This window comes from Vanellus vanellus, assembly GCF_965231255.1.
Source record: "Vanellus vanellus genome assembly, chromosome: 20".
Lineage (NCBI taxonomy): Eukaryota > Metazoa > Chordata > Aves > Charadriiformes > Charadriidae > Vanellus > Vanellus vanellus.
In genome coordinates, this window is record NC_138925.1 from 2838080 (window position 1) to 2860184 (window position 22105).

General features: G+C 57.2%; 1 protein-coding gene across 1 annotated transcript; it reads right to left on the reverse strand.

Moving 5' to 3' along the window:
- Window positions 1-11851: 11851 nt before the first annotated feature.
- ALDH4A1 (aldehyde dehydrogenase 4 family member A1) lies at window positions 11852-21633 on the reverse strand. The gene is made up of 15 exons (XM_082493597.1): window positions 21579-21633; window positions 20780-20873; window positions 20403-20495; window positions 20231-20278; window positions 19697-19852; window positions 18965-19114; window positions 18757-18831; window positions 16127-16314; window positions 15135-15208; window positions 14375-14571; window positions 13935-13982; window positions 13411-13563; window positions 12995-13116; window positions 12275-12393; window positions 11852-12144 (listed from the first exon to the last, which is right to left on the reverse strand). Exons 1-15 carry the CDS (start codon window positions 21611-21613, stop codon window positions 12032-12034), a joined length of 1665 nt encoding a protein of 554 aa, XP_082349723.1. The 5' UTR covers window positions 21614-21633; the 3' UTR covers window positions 11852-12031.
- Window positions 21634-22105: the final 472 nt, after the last annotated feature.

Sequence of the window (22105 nt, forward strand, 5' to 3'; positions counted from 1 at the left end):
CCAAAAGGTTGTGGGATGGGGCAGGGAGCAGCAGCGTGGCCATAGCTGACGATATTTCGTTGTTGGTGTAAACTAACCCCCTCATTTCTTGGCTCCTCCGAGTCACGAGTAGGTCAGTGTCAGGGTTCCCCCCCGATTCTCCCCACCATCGCTTCACCCCTCAGCTCCCCAAGCCGCAAACTTGTGACTTTGCAAGTCCCCGGCACGTTTGGGCGCAAGGCTGCGCGGTCCTGGCGTCAGCTTCTTGGAAATCAGGCCCGATTTAATCAGCCGCTTCCTATTTTTGATAGCGTGGAAACTGCTTCCAGCCCGTCTCCTCGGTGTGCGTTCAATTTCTTCCTTCGGCAGATTTATTCGTTTATAATCCGCCGTTTGCTAAGCGAGAGCTCGTTGCGAATACGGAGGCTGCGGGGGCTGGCGCGCGCAGGGGCTGCAAATCTCCGACGCCTTCGGCATCTCGAGAAGGGCCGGCGGGGCCGTGCCAAGAGACCTCGGTACCCTCGAGCATCGCGGTTCGGGGGTCCGTGTGCTGAAGGGAGGGATGGATCTGTGCAGGACAGGTCTTCAGCATGCTGGGTGCACCCCCTCGTCCCAGTCACCCCATCAAAAATTCCATTTAGCTGATTACCGCACTCCCTGCGTATATATGTATACTTCGGGCGCTGCTTTTGGTTGCAAAGCTGCTCTTGAGTGACATGACAGCCAGTGCCCGGTGCGGAGCGGGCGCCCAACATCTCTGCCTGTGGCTGTCCCCAACCGGTCCCGGGGATTCGTCTCTGCCTCAGCCGCATCCTCCCCTCGTATGCCTTCGTTCCCTGTGGGAGCTGTCCTTTCTCCAATGCTTCCGACTGCTTCCAGTTTGGAAATCTAATTTCCAATCAGCAATCCATCAGCCTGGCATGGCCGGGGCTGTAAAACCATCCCCGTGGCCTCCCGAATACCCCCGGTCTCAATAGCAATGCTCCTTTTCCCCCAGCGGGGAGGATGCTCGCCCGTCGGGGAGAGCCGCTTTGTTCCCGGGCAAGCGTAACCGAAGCCACCGGAGCAATTCCCGCAGAACAGCATCGCACAGTGGGACGATGGCCACGGAACAAGCTCCCCAAGGAGAGGGGAAACAAAGGGATCGGGACACCGGGATAAACTTTCTGGAGCCAGAGCTGGGCTATCTGAGCGTTGCTTTGATTTGAGCTTCATAGCAGCAGCGTTGCTGTTAGGAATTTCGCAAAGAGCGGCATTGCCAGGGTAGGGGTTTGCTTGCCTTCGCGGGCAGAGAAGGAGCGACGTGTGCGATATCTATTTCAGCTGCGGGTCTGCGACTGCGGTGGGAGTATCTCAGGCGCCGCGGTCAGGGCCGGGTATCGTGGGAGCCGAGGAGCGCGCGCAGACCCGCTTGTGTTTTATGCCATCGTCTGTTTTTAGCAAGTCTGGGGCAATGTGTAGCTGTGGGCTGTGAATAGGTTGGGAAGGAGCGTCTCTGTGTATCCGTGCTTCTCTGCTCGTGCAGAGCTGCTCGGCAGCGTAAGGAGAGTTTGCAGTCTCATTAAGCATCGCCCTGCGCTGCATCTGCAGCGTCAGATGCTGAGGATAGAGGAGGGAAGAAGTCACGCATGCAGAATAGCTGAGGCTGCTGCAGAATTGCAGCTCGAAGGAGCCGTCACAAGGGGTTAAAGACGCGTCCAGGCTTTGCCTTCCTCGTCCAAGCGAGCAGCGCGGTGGCTGCCATGCCGGGCTTGAGTTTCACAAGCCACTCGGGCTGTAAAATATGATCGTGTCTCCTGCACTGATTGATGGTTCCAGTGAAAACATCAGGCAGATCGGCCCAGAGGGGATCACGTTTTCAAGGGCGCAGCCGGCTGACATCCTATCCCCCCTTTGCAGGCCCATCAGCACGCTGGGACCAGTCCCACTGGTTACCCAGTCAGGGACGGAGGACGGAAGAGGAGCGGAGGGGAAGCAGCATCTCCCCGGGGCTTGAACATCGTGCCGGGTGGGTCACTTCTTCTGGTCACCCTCCAGCCATCAGCAACAGCTCAGGGGGAGGTTTTGGTGTCCTGGGTCATAGGAAATACTGAAGGAAACCCTCTTCTCTACCATAAGTTGCAGTAAATTTGGGGTGCCGCTCAGCCTGCTATGGAAAGCTGCCTTCCCGTTTAACCCCAGGACTATCCCAGTGGCATTCCCAGTATCTCTATGGGTAGCTGTGCCCTGGTGCCTAATCTAAAAGCTCTAAACAAACCCATCGAGTGCGCGGAAAAACGTTGACAGTAACCGGCTGCAGAGGTGCTAAGGTACGAACCCAGAGGAGTGACGGGGAATGTGCTGTTAGATGAAGCAGGGGACACCAGCACAGCTCCCCCCATGCCACCGTCCTTCTCAGGTGTAGCCAGACCGCCCTGGCGCTCGTTTTGCTGGACGGTATATGGGTGTATAACCCCTAAGCAGCAGCAACCATGGAGTTAAGAGCAGCAAAGGCAGCAGAGGCTCGGGGAGCGGGCGCCTTTCTGGGTCTCCGTGTGGTGCAGCCAGCTGGAGCGCGCTCGCTTCCCTCCCTCCTTCCACCTATTTTTTGTTCCCTGCTTTGAGGCACCAGCAGCAGAAACTCGGGGTGGAGAAAACAAAGCTCACAGCTGGATGCTGGGCAGCTGGGGGCGGTGATGGGGGGACAAACTGGGGCCATTCCACCATACCGGTGGGCTGGGGCCTCTTCTTTGTCTGTATTTCCAGATTGCAGCACTCGGAGGGTTTACGGCGGTGTGGTGTGACACCACCTCCTTTGTCCCAGCAGCAGCGGGGTTTGCATGCAGGAACGACCCTGCTTTGCACGCTTTGCACAAGCGTTTCTCCTCGGGAGCCAAAACTGCTACCTGGAGCTGTTTTGCAAGCGGAGGCTCGAGCCTCCTCCTTTGCAAGCAGAGGGTTAAGGGGAGACCGGGTGTCTCTTTCCCCCCCCCCCCCCTTTCCTCTGCAAACACTTGGAGAAGGACCCCTTGGCCAAGGCAAGCGCCTTCATAGCCGGTGGGTGATGTCAGGGCGGCGGGGGGCAGGCACAGCTGTCTCCAGGCATCCCGCTGCCACCCCCGGATTAGGGCCAGGCGCGTGGGAGGAGAGGGAGGGGGGGGACACACACGCATTCTTGGGGGACGGGCGTCACTTTGCCGCTCCCCTCCCTGCCTCTGTGTTTCCCCTGCAGATTGAGGTGCGGTGGGTTTTATTGATGGGCAATGGGTTTTATTGAGGTGCGGTGGGTTTTACTCGAAGCCACATGCCCCCCTTCCCCCCCCACGACTGCCACCTCTGTCCCCCCCGCCCCAACTTGCTCCACCACGGGACCCCGAGGAGTTTGTGCGGGTGCAGAGGAGCCGGGGATACAAGCCTGGGGGACGTGCAAGGAAGGAATGGCACATCATCGGGGGTGCCATCGATGCGTAGCAATCTCTGCCCCAGCGTTTCGGCTTTTACCCCCTTCCCAGAGCCCCCTTGTCTCCCCACCACTGTCCGCGGGCCGGCGGTGGGAGCAGAGGACTGGGAAACCTTATTGCAGCTTCATTGTTTGCGATGAGGGTAAGTTATTTCCCATGCTCGCTCCTGCCACTGTGCCTCAACATCCCCGTCCACTAAATGGGATGGCAGCATCCCTGTGCGGGTAGGGATTCCCTGCAGGAAAGGGTTTAGGATAGCTCTGTGAGTACGGATATGGCTGTAAATGCACTCACCGCACCCATCCTGGTGGCAGAGAGCTGGTCTGAGCACTCAGCTCTGGCACCCGAGGACCAGTGCTCCCTCTGAAGCTCAGGGATACTTTGACCCAGCAAATCTCTCTGAGCGCCCAAAGCCAAATTAATCCTGATCCCTACAATCCCCCAGACTCCACCATGCGCGTTTAGGTAAGCACCAGGCTGGGATCCCCTTTGCTTGCATTGGTTGACCCTCACTGGGCTGCAGATGTGATGCTGGAGGAGAGGCAGACCGGTCCCACAGCTGTCCCAGTGGACACCAGTTTGTCCACGGATGGGGAACGGGTTTCCCCACTGAAACCCCATCACTCGCTCTGCTCCAGGCTGCCCCCTTCCCTTTCCCACCCTCCTGGAACCGGGATGCTCCCACCCAGCTCATGGCATCCCTTTTTTTTGGGGTGTCGCGTATTTTCACGGGCTGGGAAAAAAAGTGAGCGGGGAGCTGCCAGAAGGGTTGATCTCGCGTTGATTAAATGTTTTGGATGGCACCGGTAGACGATGCGGGGAGAATCGATTGTCCCCGGCAGTTTTGCCCGCCTGGCATTGTGAAGCAGGCACCGAAATGTCAGGTTTGTGATCTCAAATCGGCGATCACGACGCGGGGTTGGGGTAAAAAAAAAAAAACAACAAAAACAAAACAAAAAAACAACAAACAAAGGGTGGAGTGGGGGAGAAAAATCTTAAATAAAACCAACACCAGAGCGGGGGCTGCCTCTGTGATAATGTTAATAATTGGTACGGGGAGGGGGGGAGAATCTGCAGGAGGAAGCTGCTGTTTGTAAGTAATTTTCTGGGTGCTGTGTACATGCAGATGCCTTATCGCTGAAGGATGAAAAATAGCAGCTGAGATGGTACTGCAGATACATTTTAAGCACCCAAACGCAGGGCTGGGGAAGGGGGGGGCGGGGGGGGATGCGCTGCGAAGTCGGGAGGGTGGATCGCGGTGCGGGGGCTGCCGCTGAGCCCAGCGGGTAGGTTGTAGGGGCAGGAGCAGGATTTAGGGGATAACACACACACCCCCCCCAGGAGAGGGACTTGCGGGTGCAGGTGGCCTCCGGGTGTGAAGAAATGGTGATTCAAGGGAAAAACCATCCGCCCCTGTGGCCGTGGGGATGAGAGTGATGCTTTGCTTAGAGTCTTGGAGGCGCGTGAGGATGATGATGCTGCGGCATTTGGTGGGCAGACATGGCGATATCGCTGTTGGCAGGACAGTGCCTGCACCCAAGGGGAAAGGGACGGCAAACTCTCCCCCCGCCCCGCCGCAGGGCAGGGTCCAGCCTTTGGAGGGGCTGAATCCGCGCGGAGCGCATCCAGGAGCTCTCGCACCATCCCTCCCGTGAGGTCCAGTCCCTCGGGGCTGCGGTTGTGCGAACCCCCCCCCTCCGCGCCCCGGCCGGAGGTAGAAGGCTGTGCCTCCTCCTGCCCTCAGCCTCTCCCCATCCCTCGGGGGGGGCTGATTTCACCGTGCTAAGGGGGGGCTGGAGGCAGCGGAGGCCGCAGCTGGCAGGGGAAGGGCTGCGAAGGAACCGCTTGGCAGATGCGAAAGTTTGCTCTTAATCCCAAGCCGCCCTGGGCCAACTTTGCTGCGGTTCCCCGCTGCTGCCAGAACCCCCCTTTATTTGCCTTTCGAGCCAACCTCAAGGCTGTCAGACAACAGCGAGTAATTTATCTCTCGGGATGGCGGGGGGGGAGCGGGGGGGGTTCCCCGGAGAGCCGGAGGAGGAGGAGGAGAGACGCCGAGCCGGGCTCTGCTGGCGGCCGCGCCGGCCGCCTTCACCTGTTCCTCTTCTCAAGCAGTCTGGCTCCGAAATAATTCAAGATCCCAGACAAGCCCTCCCTGGGGTAAACTGGGAAACGCTGGGTTAGGTATGATCCCCCCCCACCCTGCCAAAAAAAAAAGTTGCAGAGCTCTCAGCCATGTGCCCCGCGGCCGACCCGTGTCTCCGAGGGTCGGGGAAGAGGCACCCAAGCCTGGGAGAAAGGGAACCAGGTGTCCTCGGATGCCCTGGGAAGGAGGGTGCTCTCCTCCAGAGGGATGTATCCCGTGATTTTTAGTTGCTCGGTGAGCAACGTGGTGGTGCAAAGGAGAGAGGGGGGGGGGGTCTTTCTGCCTCTCAGTCCCTTTATTTGCTTTCCAGGATTTTCTTCCGGCCCCAAGGAAGGGGAGTGACATCTTGCAGCTTTCCCGTGTTAGCCGGAGGGACGCGAATCCCCTCTTTATTTATTTTAGCTGGAAGCCGACATCCCGCTGTATTCTCATGACAGCGGGACCTGGGGCTTTAGCAAAAAATGCTAAATATTAGAAGACTCTCCGTAATTTTGCAGCGTTTTTGGAGGGGACGGGGAACGCAGGCACTTGCTACAGCCCTTAAAACCACTGTTTGTTTGTTGAACGGGGCCGACGTGCCCAAACCCTCTCCCCCTTCTCGCCGGTCGGTGTTTCTTTCCTCGCTTTCTCCCATCCGCACTGTGGGAAAGTCCGGCTCTCCAGCTGAACCCTGCGGCTCTCTCCTTTCTCCCCACCACTTTAAACCCACCCGCTTGTCCCCCCAACCCAGCCCCACGGCCGTTCCTCCCAGTCCCGGGGCCCACAGGCTCCCAGTCCTCAGCCCCCCCCCCCCCCCCATGGATGAGCCATCCCAGTCTCGCAGCCCGGTGGGAGCTCTGGGGCCACTGGTTTTCCCCATCTGCAGAGAACGGGATAAAGACCACCATCTGCCGCTAAGTCCTTGTACTGCAAACATCTCCTCCCCGGATCCCGGAGGATTTCTCTGCTCTCCCAAAGCCCCAAAGCATGGAAGAGGCAGGGGAGGCGAAGCCTCGGGCAGAAATGGCAAAAAGGGAGAAATAATATAAGGCAGAAATGGCAAAAAGGCAGAAATAATATAGGGCAGAAATGGCAAAAAGGCAGAAATAATATAGGGCAGAAATGGCAAAAAGGCAGAAATAATATAGGGCAGAAAGAGAGGAAAAAAACCAAGCCATTGGGGTCTCCATCCCCCTAGAAAATTGTCTTCCCGGGATTTCTGGTGCTGGCCTGAATAGTGTTTTTTTTTCCCCCTCCCTTGCCATCCCCTCACCCCTGCGCCTCTTTTCTCCTCATCGTCCTTTTTTTCAAAGGATGGAAAAATAGAAAGACATGAACTGTGCCCGAAAAAACCAATCCCCGGAGGTGGAATAGGTGATGCCAGGCTGTTGCTGCCCCGGGACCGTAAAACCCTGTGTGGAGAGGGAAGGGAGCACATTTTGGGGGGGGGGAGGGGAGGGGGAGGCTGATTCAGTGGTTGCTGCCTCTGTACTGAGCAGGAGATGTACTCTGTAACCAGCAGCGTCCCTGCCTGCGGGGCCCGGCTGCCCACGACGGGGGGACACGGGGGGGGGTTGCACACAGACACACCGGCACTCTGGGGTCTGGCGAGTTCTCAGCTTTAAGTTTTCCGATAAGCAGAGCTTGAGGGGCTTTGTAAAGCCGGGGTTTGGCGTGGGCCCGGCTTTAAAGGTAAGATATTTGTCCTGCAACCATCGTCAGCCCTTCCCCGCGTCCTACGTGGCCCTCTGACCCCATAGCATCTGTGTAGCGAGTTTCGTCTGGCCTCTCCTTGGGAAACGAAGTGAAACCCCCCCCCGCAGGGAGTCAGAAACGTTTGCTCAGTGCACCCTCGGCACCAGCGAAAGGTAAAAGTGGCCTCTTGGGTTGCTTTTGGTAGCGGTTCTCCAGCCTGAAACACTGGCAGGGCTGGAAATCTGCCCCTCGGAGACCGTATATGGGATTTCTAGGAGAAAATCAGGCAGGCTGGGAAAGGGGGGAGCCTTAAAGGTCTCCCCCCAACCAGTGTGCTGAAAAGAGGGGCTCAGGAGGGGCAGCGGCATCCCCCAGCCAGCTGCAGCCTGTGAATGGGCTGTAACAGGGGGGAGGCAGCCCACCGCCTCACCGAAGGCCAGCGCCGGGAAAGGACCCCGAAATCCTGGGATGGGAAAGGGGAGAGCAAAAGTCTGCGGTGGTCCGGGGCCGTACCCCTCCGGAGAAGGGATGTGGCTTGGGGGTGCGGGATCTGCTTTAAGGGGGGGACGGACGGACGGACGGACGGACTGCGTTTGTGGGGGTCAGATGCTGTAAGATAAGAGCGGAGATGCCTCCTCCGTGGGAATCTGATCCTAAATCTGGCTGACGTGTGCTGGTGTGGCTTCCCGGGGTGCCGGGCAGGGCGAGACAGTGGGGTTGGGAAGCGGCGGTGGGAGTTTGCAAAGCAGGATGGCAAGCGGAGCCCCAGCCCCTTCCAGGAGTGTGTGCTGTGAAGCGAAACCCCAATTTCACTGTGCCCCCCCGGGGCTGTGCGGGGACCCCGATGCATCTGCCACAGGCAAAGTATATTTGGTGCAATATTTCTGCTGGTTGGAATCGGCGCAAGTATTTAAACCTCATTTATTGACTCCTCAGAGGGAGGTTAAGGGCTCTCCTTTAACTCCCGTGAAGCCAAATGCCGTCGTGCACCTCCTCTGTGGTTCAGTTTTTGTGTTTCGGGGGCTGTGGCTGTGCCGAGGCGATGGGTTATCCCCTTCGTCCTCGGGCTGCGGTGCCGAGGTTCGCCAGTCCTGTGCCCGGTCCTGAGTTGCAGCTATTCCCAACGGGTGTGTTAACAGTTGGGGAATCACAAATATTACCCTTAGAGTGTTAAACCTTCCTGTTTTTTGTTTTGTTTTGTTTTGTTTTTTAAAAAAAAACAAAAAAAACCCACAAACCAAAAAAGCAAAATCAGCAAAGCTAACAGGACAGCAATTGAATCATCAAATCATCGTGGTCACTGCCTCTCCTGGTCAGTCCGGGGAATTTCTAAACCGCCCAGCGAGCCAGCAGCATCCCTGCGCGGTGCTAAAAAAAGGTGGCGGCTGTTGCTGCGCTGGTCTCCCTGTGGCAGCGCGTGCTGCCCGTCCTCTGCCCCTCCCGTTTAGCCCCCCCCATGGATGAATGGGTCCGAGCTGCTTCGGTTTCCTGCTCGGCTTTGCTTTAAAGCCCAGACGTGGCCCTCTCGCCTCCCCGCGGCTCCCGGGCTGCTGCGGGTGGTTTGCATTAGCGCCCCTGCGCAGCTCGGGGTGGCGGGGAAAGGCCTTTGGGCTCCGGCCAAGAAGCGTCGTACTCGCGCCGGACTCTCCTAACGACGTACCTAACGCGGGACATCGCAGGGTTTGATCTGCCAATTAGCCTCAGCCGGGGCCGCTAACGGGAAGCAGATGGAGCCGCGTGTTATCGGAAGGGAAAATCTGCCACTTCCTAGAGAGAGCCTGGCTCAGCTTCCCTCCCGGCTCCCGGGATGGATAGCCGAGCGCTTCGGGATGCGATGGGGACTGGAGAGAACCAGGCCAGCTCCAGCTGCGCGTGGGAATGGCACTGAATCCCTACCAGAGATGCTCCAAACCTGTTGCCTCCCTTTATTGGGCACTGCGGGACTATGCGGAGCCCCTATGCCCTCCTCATCCCTCTTTCCCCCGTCCCTCCCTCCCTGCAGATTTGTTTTCCCGGTCCCGGTGGAGGGCAGAGCGGTGCAGGAGCATCCCAGCAGGCAGGGGAGTGCCTGGGGGGCTGCCGCGAAAGCCCCCGCCTCTCCCCAAACACCGACCGAAGCGTTTATCAATATCAGCTTCAAAAAAACCCAACTGTTTAAATAGCATTAGGGGCCTGATTTAAAGTCACAAAAGCCATGAAATTCAGAGTTAAGGCTAAAAAAAATCCACTTGACACTCTGGCCTTAAGTCATAAAAGGCGTGAGTCAAAGGCGGCGGCTTGAAGGAGCGCTCGGCACCTTGGCTGTGGTGCTCCGGCTCCGGCAACGGGCTGCAAGGCAGAGCCCTTAATGAGATTTAAATGAGCTGATGGGCCACTCTGGAAAGGTTTTGGGGAGCTTTGGGGGGGGGGGGGGGGGGGGGGACGGACTTATCCCCAGCTGGGCAGCAGGAGGTGACGTGGCTGACCAGGACATCGCTGCGGTCCCACCTGGAGGATCTCCAGGGGTCTGGAGACCATCCCTGAAGTGGGGGGGGGTCCGGTCTTCACCTTCCTGCTGTGGGACTGGGGTTTTCTTCTGCGAGCTGAACTGGGATCCTGTGTGCCCTCCCCAGTATATGCAGCAAGAGGATGGTTTGTAGTAACCCGGATGATATTGAATCAGGCGCCTTCTCGAGTGTTTCATCCTCACGCAAAGGGGGTGTCTTAGTTTTAGCAAAAAACACAAAGCTGGGGTGTTTTTATTTTGTTTGTGTTTGGTTTTTTTTTTTCCCCCTCTCTGGGATCACCCTGTGGGGAGAAGGGCAGCCAAAAGGTGGTTTTTTTGGGGGGGCTGTGCAGTGTGAGGATGTGCCCAGAGGCAGAGCTGCGGCAGCCCGCGCGTCCTGTACGGTCGCTGGGAAAGGATTAGCTGCTAAAGGTGAGAGCAGAGAGACGGTTTTCTTAAAAAATAATATACAGGAGGACTGGCTGGCGCTGGGCGCTGCAGCCCGACGGAGAGTACCTGCGGTCGGGTCCCAAAACGGAAGAGAGCTGCAAGGATGAACAGCAGCAGCAGCATTTTGGGGCAGTGCCTTATTGTTGCCTTCTTTTCTCAGCACGTTGCATGCGCTAACGGTACCGAACGCACACTCCCTCTCGCTCTTTATTTAGCAACAATTTGAAGAAGTCATAAATGAACCCAAAGGTGTGGGGTTTTTTTTTTTGGTCATTTATTTTATTGCGAATTTTCTCAGTTCAACCGGGATTCACAGGTATTAATGCAACTCGTCCATGACCTGCATGCCGAACACCAGCCCGGGCAGGGACACGATCAATACTTAATGCTTGTTACACCAGCCTTAACAGGGTTATCCACACTATCTGCAAATCCTGATAATTGAACAGTTATTAATTGTAGGTGTTACAGATGTATACGTTTCTAAATTAGAAATGATCCTGGAAGGATGCAAGACGTTGTGGCTTAAGATGCCTTTTCCTGTTTGCGTTGCAGGATGCGGCCGGAGGGGACACTGCCGATGGTGCGGCGGAGCCGGCGCAGGTCACGCCAACCGGGGACCGCAAAGGTCAGAACGAGTTTAACTTCTTAATTTGGCAGCTCGCAGAGCCTCGGAGCCGGGCCCGAGTCAGAGAGCAGCTCCGCGGGACGGGAGGGGGGATCCCGGGCAGAGCACAACAGGCTGGGAAATGCATTTTTGAGCTAATTATTGCAGGCCTCCTGTTGCTGTCCCAACACCTCCTGCTGATACTTAAATTCCCTCGGGGGGGGGATGAGGGATGCTGCATCCTCCCAGGCAGCTTCTGTAGGAACTTTCCTATTATTGAAACAGCTCTTAAAAAAAATCTTTCCGCCTCCTTCCAGCAGCCGTCCAAGGATTGCAGCAGTGGAAGCGGCCGATAACCAGCGATGGGAAGCGCCGGGGGTACCCCGGCCTCCCCACCGGTGAGGAAACGAGGGAACCCAGTGTGGTGTTGCTGTTTCTGATGCCTGAACACACCCTGAGACCATTTGCAAGGTAATGTCGCAGGTCACCCCGGCCTTTGGCTTCACGGGGGTGAAATAAGGCACTTTTAAACTTCTTTCTAAGCAGCGCCGCCCTCGCAGCCGCCCTCTCCTGGCACAATATGCCGTCTGCCAGGCTCTCTTCCTGCAGCCAAAACCTTTGGGGGTGTGGGAGGCTTTGCTCTTGCTCGGGAACAGGGAGAAAAATATGGCTCAGGTCTCCCACCGCATCCATCTCTGGTTTAAAACAAGGCCGGATTCCCACGCCTCCCGGGAACGCTGGTACAGGCAGCGCTCAACTCCCGGTGATGTCTGCTGGTGCAGCTCCCGCTCTGCCGGGGTAACGGAGGTCCTGGGGGCCAGGACGGGAAGGATGGTGCCTTTTACGGGTGACTGAGGCAGGGACAGCCTCTCAACGTCAGTGCCCATTTCCCACTTTAATTCCAGTGTGCTCAGCCCCGCTGAGAGGGAACCGCACTGGATGGACAAAAACGGGAGGAAAAGGGAACGTGGGATCCAGTTGTGCTTCTGCAACCACATCTCCAGCCACCCCTTAATTAATTAATTAACTAAGCATGCTTACATGCCTAAGAAAACCACAAGGACTTCTTTTCTTTTTTTGAGTTAACAATTTAATAATAGATTATATATTTTTTTCTTTAAAAATAAAACCTAAGCTTGTCGGGTTAAAGATCAGTAGATTTAAGTGCTTTTTTTTTTTTTTAAGGTCGCAGCTGCGAAGCCACACTGTGCGTTGAGGATCAGTAGTACCGGTGCGGGGCTGGGGAGAAGGCATCACTGCATGTAGGCGTAGCGCCAGTCCGTCAGGGGCACGTGCGTTTCTTTGATGGCCTGAGGAGACGTCCAGCGCAGGATGTAGTGGGGGCCACCGGGTTTGTCGTTGGTACCTGTTTTGGGAGGAAAGAAAGCGCCGGTGACCACGAGCCGAAGGCCAGGGGACTTGCCCGGAGGGGGATGCGGCTCAGCGCACGGCCATGCAGGTAAGTGTTGTCTTCAGACAGGAGTTTTTGGTCTCACCTGAGATGCGGGAGCCTCCGAAGGGCTGCTGAGCCACGACGGCGCCTGTCGACTTATCGTTGATGTAGAAATTGCCGGCCGCGTTGCGCAAAAGGTTCCTGGCTTCATCGATGATCCTCCTAAGGAGGGACAGAAACGGCTGCAACCACGACCCAACGGCCAAAACTTGCACCTCTACCCTTCTCCAGCAATTAAAACCATCCAAAAAAGCATGTCTGCATTTCTTTGCGCACATTTCCAGGACTGCACGTTGCTTAACACCCACTGAAACAGGTTGTGCATAGTTGGAATTCAATTAAGTCATCCCAATTTTGTTTTCTTTGCATTTGTTTCTCTTCTTAAGTTTTATTGTTATAAAGTGACGGTGATCACAACTTAAGGATGGTCCCTATTTGGGGTTACACTGCTCTTGGCCCTCCCCCTGCTTGGGAGCGTTGGGGGCACATCCTCCCGTACGCTCCAAATGTGACGATTCGGTTTTGCACCAATAAAGCACTTCCGGGCTGAAAAAAACCCACCTTAGCTGCATCCCCTTTCCCCTTTGGCAGAAGGAGGGCTAAAAGCAGCGTAAGCTATGTGGGAAATGCTGCCTTTCCTCCTCACCGTGCAGCGCAGGGATCGGGAGGGAAGCGAAATACACGGCTCAACCCCCCCCGAGAAGGGGAAAAGCATCTTTGGTGGCGCGGGATGCCGCAAGGCAGTGCGGATTTTGGCACTCACTTCTCCTGGGCGAAGAGTGCCCCCGTGAGGCCATAGGGCGTTGTGGTGTCGATGAGCTCCAGCACCTCCTTGTACCGCTTCTCCGGGTAGACGTACACCGTCAAGACCGGGCCAAAAATTTCCTGTACAGCAAATAAAAAAAAAAAAAAATAAAGCACTCAGCGGGGACAGCCTCCAAAAAAATAAGCGGTGGGTGCTTCAGCACCTAATTAAAAAAACAAAAATAAAGCACTCAGTGGGGACAGGCTCAAAAAAAAAAGGGTGAGTGCTTCAGCACCTGAGTAGCTACAACAGTAACGAAGGGGAACACCCCTGCACCAACCTACTGTACAGCTCATGTGCCCAGAAGAGATCAGGATGGGGACGTACAGCCCCTCTCGCACCTCTCCTGCCGCCTCCCCGCAAGCTGCTCTCACCTCTTTCATGATGGGGTCCTGCGGGTCTTTGCTCTCCACGATGCACGGCTCGACGAAGTACCCGACGCTGTCGTCGCAGCCGCCGCCTGCCAGGATGGTGAGGTTGGACGACTTCTTGGCATGCTCGAGCCATTTCTTTATCCGTGCAAAAGACTGTGAAAAAGAAATAATAAGAGTGTGAGTTTGGAGGCTGGGGGGGTGTGTGTGTCTAAAAGGAGGTTTGGGCAATCCCTGTCAGGGCTACGCTGCTCTTCCAGCCCAGGAGGAGGGGTGGGAACGGGAAATACAGTCCTGGGTGCTCTGAACGTTACACCTGAGAGAACTTCTCAGCAAAATAACCCGCTTTTCAAGAGGGGCAGTGACTAAGGAATGCGATACTACAGGAGGGAGCAAAAGAGGGCTGATAGATCTGACTCATCACTGATGTTCATACTTTGCTGTAAGCAATAAAAACATTTAACACTTGATGAAAGCCTGGTGGTGTTCCCTTCTTGCACTAGTAGAACCAGGAGAGGTGAGCTCACCTTATCATCAATCACTGCAGAGAAAAACGTCCCAAAGTCCTGGGCGGGCTGCGGGAAGCCAGAAAGGAGACAATGTAAGCACACGCTGTGCCGCAAACCTAACGCTGAAATCAGGAGGAACTGAAATCCCCCAAATAACGCTTCCCTCCGCTCCAAATGCACCCCCCCGTTCGAGGGCGCAAGCGACCCCTTTTCAATTAGTCTGCAGTATTCAGTGACTTACACGATCCTTCCTGCAGACGCTGGCTACAAGTTAATTTCTAATCACTAAAAAAAGATGAAGGGGAGGGGGGGGGAGGAACGGAGGGGCGGTGGTGGGGAGAACCAGTGGATAAAAAGCTCGGTTCAATAGGAATTAGTAGCCAGTTACCGCAGTCTCTAATCCCATCAACCACCCGCTGAGCCGCAAAGCCCTTCAGCAGCCCGGCAGCTCCGCTCACGTCTCCCACTTTGATCTTCCCGTGCTCCTCCAGCAGTTTCTCTTTGATCTGGGGCCACAGCGAGTCCGGGGCGTAGAGGCGGGAGCAAGCCGAGCATTTTTGGCCGCCGTACTCGAAGGCCGAGCGCAGGGTCCCGTTCACCACGCTGGCCACGTCGGCCGAGCTGTGCACCAGGTGGAAGTTCTTCCCGCCGCACTCTGGTGCCAGAGAAGGGAGGAAAAGGGACAAGTAAGGATTTATCAGGGTTGCGCTGCCTCCGAAAAGCACACGCTACAGCCAGGAACCTCGCAAGGGGCTTGGCCAGCGCCTCGTCCTGCCTGGGGCACGGTTCCTTGGGGAACAGAGACAGTGCCACCACCCCGGGGAGCACGACCCCAGAGCTGGAGCAAGCTTACAAAAACTGATGGAAAAGGGACTGGCCCGAGTGCCCAAACTGCACGGCAGCTCTGGGCTGCCAGAGCATCACTGCCGCCCGTCCCAGTGCCAGCTCCCCCCCCATGAACGCCCCTCCCGCGCTGGCGGGAGCCGGTGCCTTAAGCACTTCCAGTGCACCCGGAGGAATGAGCTTTACGCTTCCGCCACAGCGGGGGGACCAGATGTGTCATTTGCTCTCTGCTCACACGGAGAGGAATCCTGACCATCACTTTAGTTTCTCCCCGAGCAGGGGAGAAACTGAACCCTGCGCCCCCCCCTTCCTGCATGGCCTCCCCTGCCCCCCTCCCTCCCCCCCCCCAAAAAAGGTGTAAAAGGCAGCGGTTACCTCCAGCCAAGCGTGGGAAATTGCGGTAGCGATCCAGGTTTTGGGATACCTGCTTCCAGAGCCGCTTGAAAGTCCTGGAAGAGAAAGGAGGAGCTGATTAGTGCACTCTGGCCTTTGAACAAGGGGTGACACTTGGAAAAGGGACATGTGGGTGACGTGCCCGGCTGAAGGGGACCCCAGCAAACCCCAGCATCCATCCCCAAAAGAAGGGATGCCCTGGAAGGAGAAGAGGAGCCGCTAGCTGAGAACGAGACCCGAGGGGTCAAAGCAAAGGCACTACACAACACCCCCCCCCAGTTTTAAGAAAAAGAAACTGTTGCAGTGTCGCAAGGAAGACACAGGCACGAGCGCCCAGCACAAGTTTCTGTTCTTCTCCATTGCCCCCCCTTTCCTTCCAGTCCTTACTGTGACAAACCCCTTGGCTGCAAAACAATAAAAATGCTAATAACCTCCCACCAGGAGGCCCAGCCGCTAATACTAATTTATGAGCTTCCCACCTTAAAAGCATGATGCTCATCAGACCATGTCCTTCGCCGGTGGAGCGGGGTCCCCGGGTTTAACAGCCCGTTACAGGCTGCCGGGGCCCTCAGCGTCACTAACAACCCCCGATACAGGGGCAGAGCACCAGTTCGCAAAGCTACCTGCAGCTGGTTTCGCTCTGCCGGCGCAGTGCGGTTCGTTAAGCCGAATGACAGCATCCCTGGGTGACAGGGCAGCGGCACAGGCAACTTCAGCTATTCTCTGTGCCTTGAGTTTAGCAATCCTGCTATTAAATGCACTCCCTGTCGCAAGAAAACCCAGTTAGATGCTTTTTTAATCAGTTTTAAAACCCAGCCTTAATTACATCGTGTGAGGATGGCCAGTTGTCTGCCAGCTACCCTACTCAACGCTGTCCTACACGTTCAAAGGACGGGCAGCCAGAGCACCCAGCATCGTCTCAGCCAGCGGCTCCTCGCCCCTCTCCCCCCGCTGCCGCTCCCTCCCCGACGTACGGCACGCTGCCGGTGAAATTGAGCCCACAGAAGTGCTCGGAGCTCGTGACGGTGTCTCCAAACACGGGCCCATCTGATGGCACGAACTGCACGACGTTTGGAGGGAGCCCGGCTTCCAGGAGGATCTTGTAGACAGCGTAGCTGGAGAGCAGGGCAGTGTCGCTGGGCTTCCACAGGACCACGTTTCCCTGGGGGAGAGGAGAAAGTCAGCACACGAGGAAAGGTTTTAGCCCAAACGCAGGTGGTGAAAGGCTTAAACGCTCTGGTGAACCTGTCCCGCAGCCCACGGCGGATGGGATCGCAGCGATGGGTGAGTCACACCTACCGCTTACCCCAAGCATTGGTTTAGGAAAGGAGTGTGATTGCCCCAGTCAGCTGAAAACCCCCAAATCCCCCCATTTCACACCACCGGGTGGCTGTGCCGCCCTTCACACCCTCCCTTGCCGGGGACACAGAGTTTTGCAGTCCCTAAAGAGGAGCCGTGGAACACGGACCTGTTTTATGTCTTGGGAAATGGGACGGCAGCGCCAAGCGGTGCGGCTGACGACACGGCGAGCGCTGTCGCTCGCTGCCGCCGGGTTTGCGTGCACAGCCCGGTGGGCGCCTGTGCCAGCCAAAGCAGCGAAATAAAACCTGACGCCCGGATTTAATCGCGCACGAGCAAACAGCACAACTGGCTGGAAAACACAGCGCTAAAATGCCGGCAGCGGCACCCCACCCCTTTGGCTCCGTGCCCCTCTCCTCCCTTCGGCTCCGTGCGCAGCCGCGGGGGCCACGGGGGGCCCAGTGACCGCTCCTGTGTCACTGTCACACTGCTGACCCCCACCGCACGTGACCGTGCAACGGGGTCACAGCCCCGGCGGGGAGCAGGACGGGGATTTTTCGGACTCTGTCTTAACCAGGCGCCTCCTTTCCAGGGGAAAAAAAGCTCCAGGGAGCTTTGCCAGGTGTGGGCAAAGCTCCTTCTGGGGCCCCCACTAATCCAAGTAAACCACACTCTGCAAAAAATCCGCAAGCAACAGGGAAATCTAACTTGGGCCCCAGTCGGAGACAGGACGCCCGGCAGCCCCGGACACCAGTGCTGTGCAGCGACTGCTCCGGTCCTGAGGAAATCCCCACTCCCGACACTGCAACGGCATTAACGGCGGTGTTTTCTCCAGCTATTTAGGCAAGAGCAATGCTTAATCCCCTGGGAAGCGCACTGTGGTGACTAAAACACAGGGGCTCTAATTAATATCCACTTATTAAGCACCGTTTTCTCCTATATTTAATTCCAGGTACCACCTGCCACTGAGCTTTTCAAGTCACCCGCTGATGCCCTGCGCCGTTTCGCCCCAGGCCCGGGCGAGCAGGGGGATTTCATGGCACGGCATCAGCCCGGGGGGAATTTCTCATCACGCCGGAGAAGGGAGAGTTGGATGCGCCTCAGGACACCCAAAACACTTCACCCAGACCTGCCAGCACAACTTGCTTGGGCTTGCCCCTGCCCAGGAGGATTCATCCACTCTGGGATGAGTTTATCACCCAATGCTGAGGACCTTCCTCAAATGCTGGGGCGGAAGGAATGCATCTCCCCCCCCCAAAAAAACTCCCCAGCTCTGCATTAGCTTCACCCTCTTCCTTCCTTCTCCCCACTCCTCCCCTACAAAACCGACAGCTTCAAGTGCTTCGTCTTGAACATGGTTTTAAAATGTGACATCCCCAAATTAAAAGCTTGGGCGCTCTCCCTTGTCACAGCCTCTTCCACCTCCAACACAGGACACTGCTGCTGGAGGGACCGTCTTTGGAAATCTGAGCCTAATTAGTAAAGAGCTTAGGACGACGTGGGGTGTTTTTTTTCCAGTACAACAATAAAGTAATCCTGGCCCAAATTCATCAAATTAATTATTACAGTATCTCCCCCAAACCACCCTGCAGAGGTGGGTGCTTGATGGGCGCCGTGGGGTGGGACACCTACAAAAATGCCGTTTACTGCTACTTTGACTTTTTGGAGCATCTTTCACATCTGTCAGGATGTCGGGTGTCCCAGTTCAGCGCTAAACACCAGGGCCACGACCCGCTCTCTCCCACCTTCGCCCTAACACACCCGCTGTACCCAAAAAGCGGCATCCAAGATGAACCTGAGCCAGTACGAAGTGATTACACTTCCGTGTCACGACAGCACCCTGAAGCCCCGTTCATGGAGTGAGCACCGCGCAGGAAAACAAAACCCCGCTCTGCTTCTCATCTCCCCTCCCTCCCGCAACACCCCAACCTTCTCTCCATCTAACACCCAGCCCAGGACTGAAAACCCACTCTGCTTCAGAATAAAAACTCCAGAGGAGCAGGTTGGGGCCGTTTATTCCTTTTCCAACACTTCCCCCATCACACCTGTGGACAGGCCGAAAATCCAGCCACTAGAATGCCTGCTTGTCATTAAAGACATCTGAGTCTAATTGCATGGCAGCTGATTGCATTTAAGAGGACCAACCGAAGGAGGACCCCAGGTGTGTCCTATTGCACAGCACCAGAGAACCAGGGAGGTCAAATTCGCTCCTTGTGGATCCCAGACCAGGCAAACTACAGCCTCGGGGAGAGCAGGTCCCCCTCCCAGCCCTTCTCCATCCCTTAAACCCCACCACGAGACTCACCATCAACGCTGGAGCCCCGGCCAGGTTGCCGCCGATGGCCGTGAAGTTGAAGGGAGAGACGGCTGCCACGAAACCCTGAAGGTGGGAGAGGAGAGGGACTGGTGGAAAAGAGGCGCCTCCTCTCACCGTGGTATGACACCACAGCTCAGGGCAAAAAAAGAGGTGCTCCAGAAGCAGGGGAGGGGAGAGCCCCAGCCCTTCTCCTCACCTCCAGCCCCCGGTAGACCATGCTGTTGGTGCTGACATCCACGCTGAGGGGCTGGCTGTGCTCCAGCTCCAGGGCGTACTTGGCATTGAATCGGAAGAAGTCTATCAGCTCCGCAGCAGCATCGATTTCCGCCTGGATGACTGTTTTACCCTGCCGGGAGAGGTCGTGTCTAATAAAAGCGCTCAGGGGAGGGGGGGGGAATGCAGCAGCCGGGAGCCGCAGCGGTGCGGTGCGGTGCACCCAGGTGCAGTTTTGCGTGTCACCTCTCTCACGCAAACCACGTGCTCGCTTCCGAAAGCGGTGACCTCTTGCAAGCTCCCATCTTTCCGCATCTCATGTGCGCCGAGCAGAGGCAAAGGCAGCCCATGCCTCTGCCAGGGGACACGGCATCCACCCGTGTTCCCCCCCAGCCCTTTAGTGCCTCCCCTGGGACAGCCAGGGCTGCTGGGGCGTTTCGCAAGGGGAAACCCTGATAATCACAGCCCACCACATCAGTTGATCCTGTTCCCATGAAGCTCGAAGACTCCCAGCATCTCCTCCCTCCTTTCTCAGCAGAGGCAAGGATCAGTCCGTATCCCCTTGCAGCACAGGCGCTTCTAATTTTACAGCCATTCCCACCACCACAAAATTCCTTGGCAGCTCTTCCTGCCCTGCTTCCCCGTCTCCTGACTCCCAAAATTCCCTCCTGTTTGCCCCAGTTATCCCGCTGGGTCAATCCCGCATCACCCTCACCTGCCCGATCATGGTTTTGGCCAGCACCTCCGCTCGCCTCGGGCCGCTCAGCATGTCAGCCGCCTTCAGGAAGATCTGTGCCCGGTCCTGGACAGGTCTCAGGTCCCATTCCTTCCTCGCTGCCAAGGCAGCGTTAATGGCTTTGTTAATGAGCTCCTGCAGAAGAAAAGGGGAAAGGCAGCAAGGAGGAACCCACCACCTCTCCATCACCAGGTCCGAGGAGAAAGTGAGGGGCCATCCACCCCCAGGCACGAACCACAGCAGACACCTTCCCATCGCAGCCCCAAATGTGCAGCTCCCAGTACCGATTTGTTCCAGCACCCTTGGGACTTGGAAAGCCAATGGCCACCCCCAGAGCCTCCCTGCTCACAACTTGAGCAGCGATTTGCATGTCCTCCAGACATCGGCACGCTCAAAGCGCATCACGCTGCAAACCTCACAACCCCGCCGCGAGATACAACTTGCTAAACCCAGGCGAAATGCTGCTGCCACCCCCCGAAAACAATGCCAGGGAGGGCAGTGAGGTGCGCTCACCTTGTCGGCATAGCAGTACTTGGCCACCTTGTGCGCATGGTTAAATGGCTGAAAAAGAGAAGAAAAGCCGCCGTAGTTATTGGTCTGACAGACCGCCCTCCTCTCTCCTGCCCAGTACACCCCTCTGCTCTGTTTTTGCTTGTTAAATAAGGGTTTTTCCCCCCAAACTCACCGACAGCTGGTACCGCACCGTTGGCGTCCACACCTCCTCTCCCCCGACCACGCACGGGATGGCTTCTGTCTTGCCCTTCAGGTCGGCAAGCGCCTAAGCAAGAGAAGAGTGGTGCGGTGGGAGCTGCCCCCCAACTCCCTCCATCCTCCCCCGACAGCCCCACAGGGAAAGGGAAATCGGGGCACAGGCTCCCTTCCGTCCCCTGGGCCCGCTGGAGGGAGGGACAGGGACAGGAGTTACAACTCAAACTGTCCCCAAAGGGAAGGAGCTGGGCTGGGTAGGGCGGGGGAGAGAGTCTGGGGCTGCCAAGCAGCACCAGAAGCACAAACTGGGTCCTTAAAGCCCCCCCAAAAAAGCTCAAACTCCTGCAGCGGTACCTTCTGAAGTGCCGTTCGCTCAGGGCTCCCCGGCTTAAACTCGAGGATGGGTTCGTTGGTCACCTCGATGGCCGAGTGGTGCCGCCATCTCCGCCTGAGAGGGCAGAAAAAGAGAGGCTGAAATGCCGCCCGGTTTCCCCGTTCCCTCCACGCGAGACGTGTTTTATCCCTTAACACCTGCCCCAAACCAGCGCTCCATCCCGCCCGGCGGGTGACGATGCCGGAGCTGGGAACTGAGCCCGGCCGTATCGCCCAACCAACGACTCCTTCTCTTTGCTACGGAAAAAGGTGCCGGAAAAGGAGTTCTTAAGGGACGATGGTCAGGACAAGCTCCGAATCGCTCCGGATTGTTCCAACAGCCCAACGCGTCGCCAACTCTTGGCAAAGTCCACGGCGCGGGGGCAAAAGCCGGGCTGGCACGCTCCGCTCGCCCCAGCGACCCGTTGGACTTTGGCAGCGTTCCCCAACCCCGTCCGAGCGCTCAACCCCCCCTCACCTCAACAATATCCCCCCAAAAATGGGGAAAAAAAGGGGGAAAAGAAGGTAAAGAAGGGGAGGAAGCGCCTGCGCTCGGCGGTGGGGAAGGGGGTGCAGCAAAGATGGTGGTGGGGGCGAACCAGCAAAAGGCAACGCAGAGCGAAGGGGCACCGCAGCCCGCGGGGGTCCCACCCGCAACGCGTGGGAGTGCTGCGAGAAGGGGGTTTTGGGGGGTTTCGGGGTTTTTTGGGGGAGGGAGGGTGTCGCTGGGGGGTCGTGTCATCGTCCCCCCTCCCCGGGAAGGGCCCCCCCCGGCACTCACCCGCTGCCCCGCAGCCCCCTCAGAGCCCGCCACATCCCGGCCGCGCCGCGCCGCCCGCCCCACGGCCGCGCCCATTCCACACACACACCCGGGGGGGAGGGGAGGGGGAAGTGTGAGACAGCCCCATAAAATTAAATTAAAAATAAAATAAAGAGGGAGAGAGGGAGGGAAACGGGTTGCTTCCGGAGTGCACCCCCTCCCCCCCGCAGTCTGTGCGTGGGGTTACGGGGCACGCCCCCCCCACCTCTCCGTGAGGCGGTAGTGGGGTCTCCCCCCCACCCCCCCCGCGGCGGTGGTTGCGCCCGGCCAATGAAGAGGGCGCGCGGCGCGGCACGTGGGAGCGGGCGGGGTCCTGGAAGGAGCTAAAAATAATTAATTAAAAAAATAATTTAAAAAATTTAAAAAAAAACAAACCCCGAACCGACCCAAAGGCGGCAGCGGCGGCGGCTCCAGGCGCGGACCTGCGTGGGGAAGAGAGAAACGAGCTGAAGGGGCCACTCGGGCCCTTCGGGAATGGAAAAAATGAG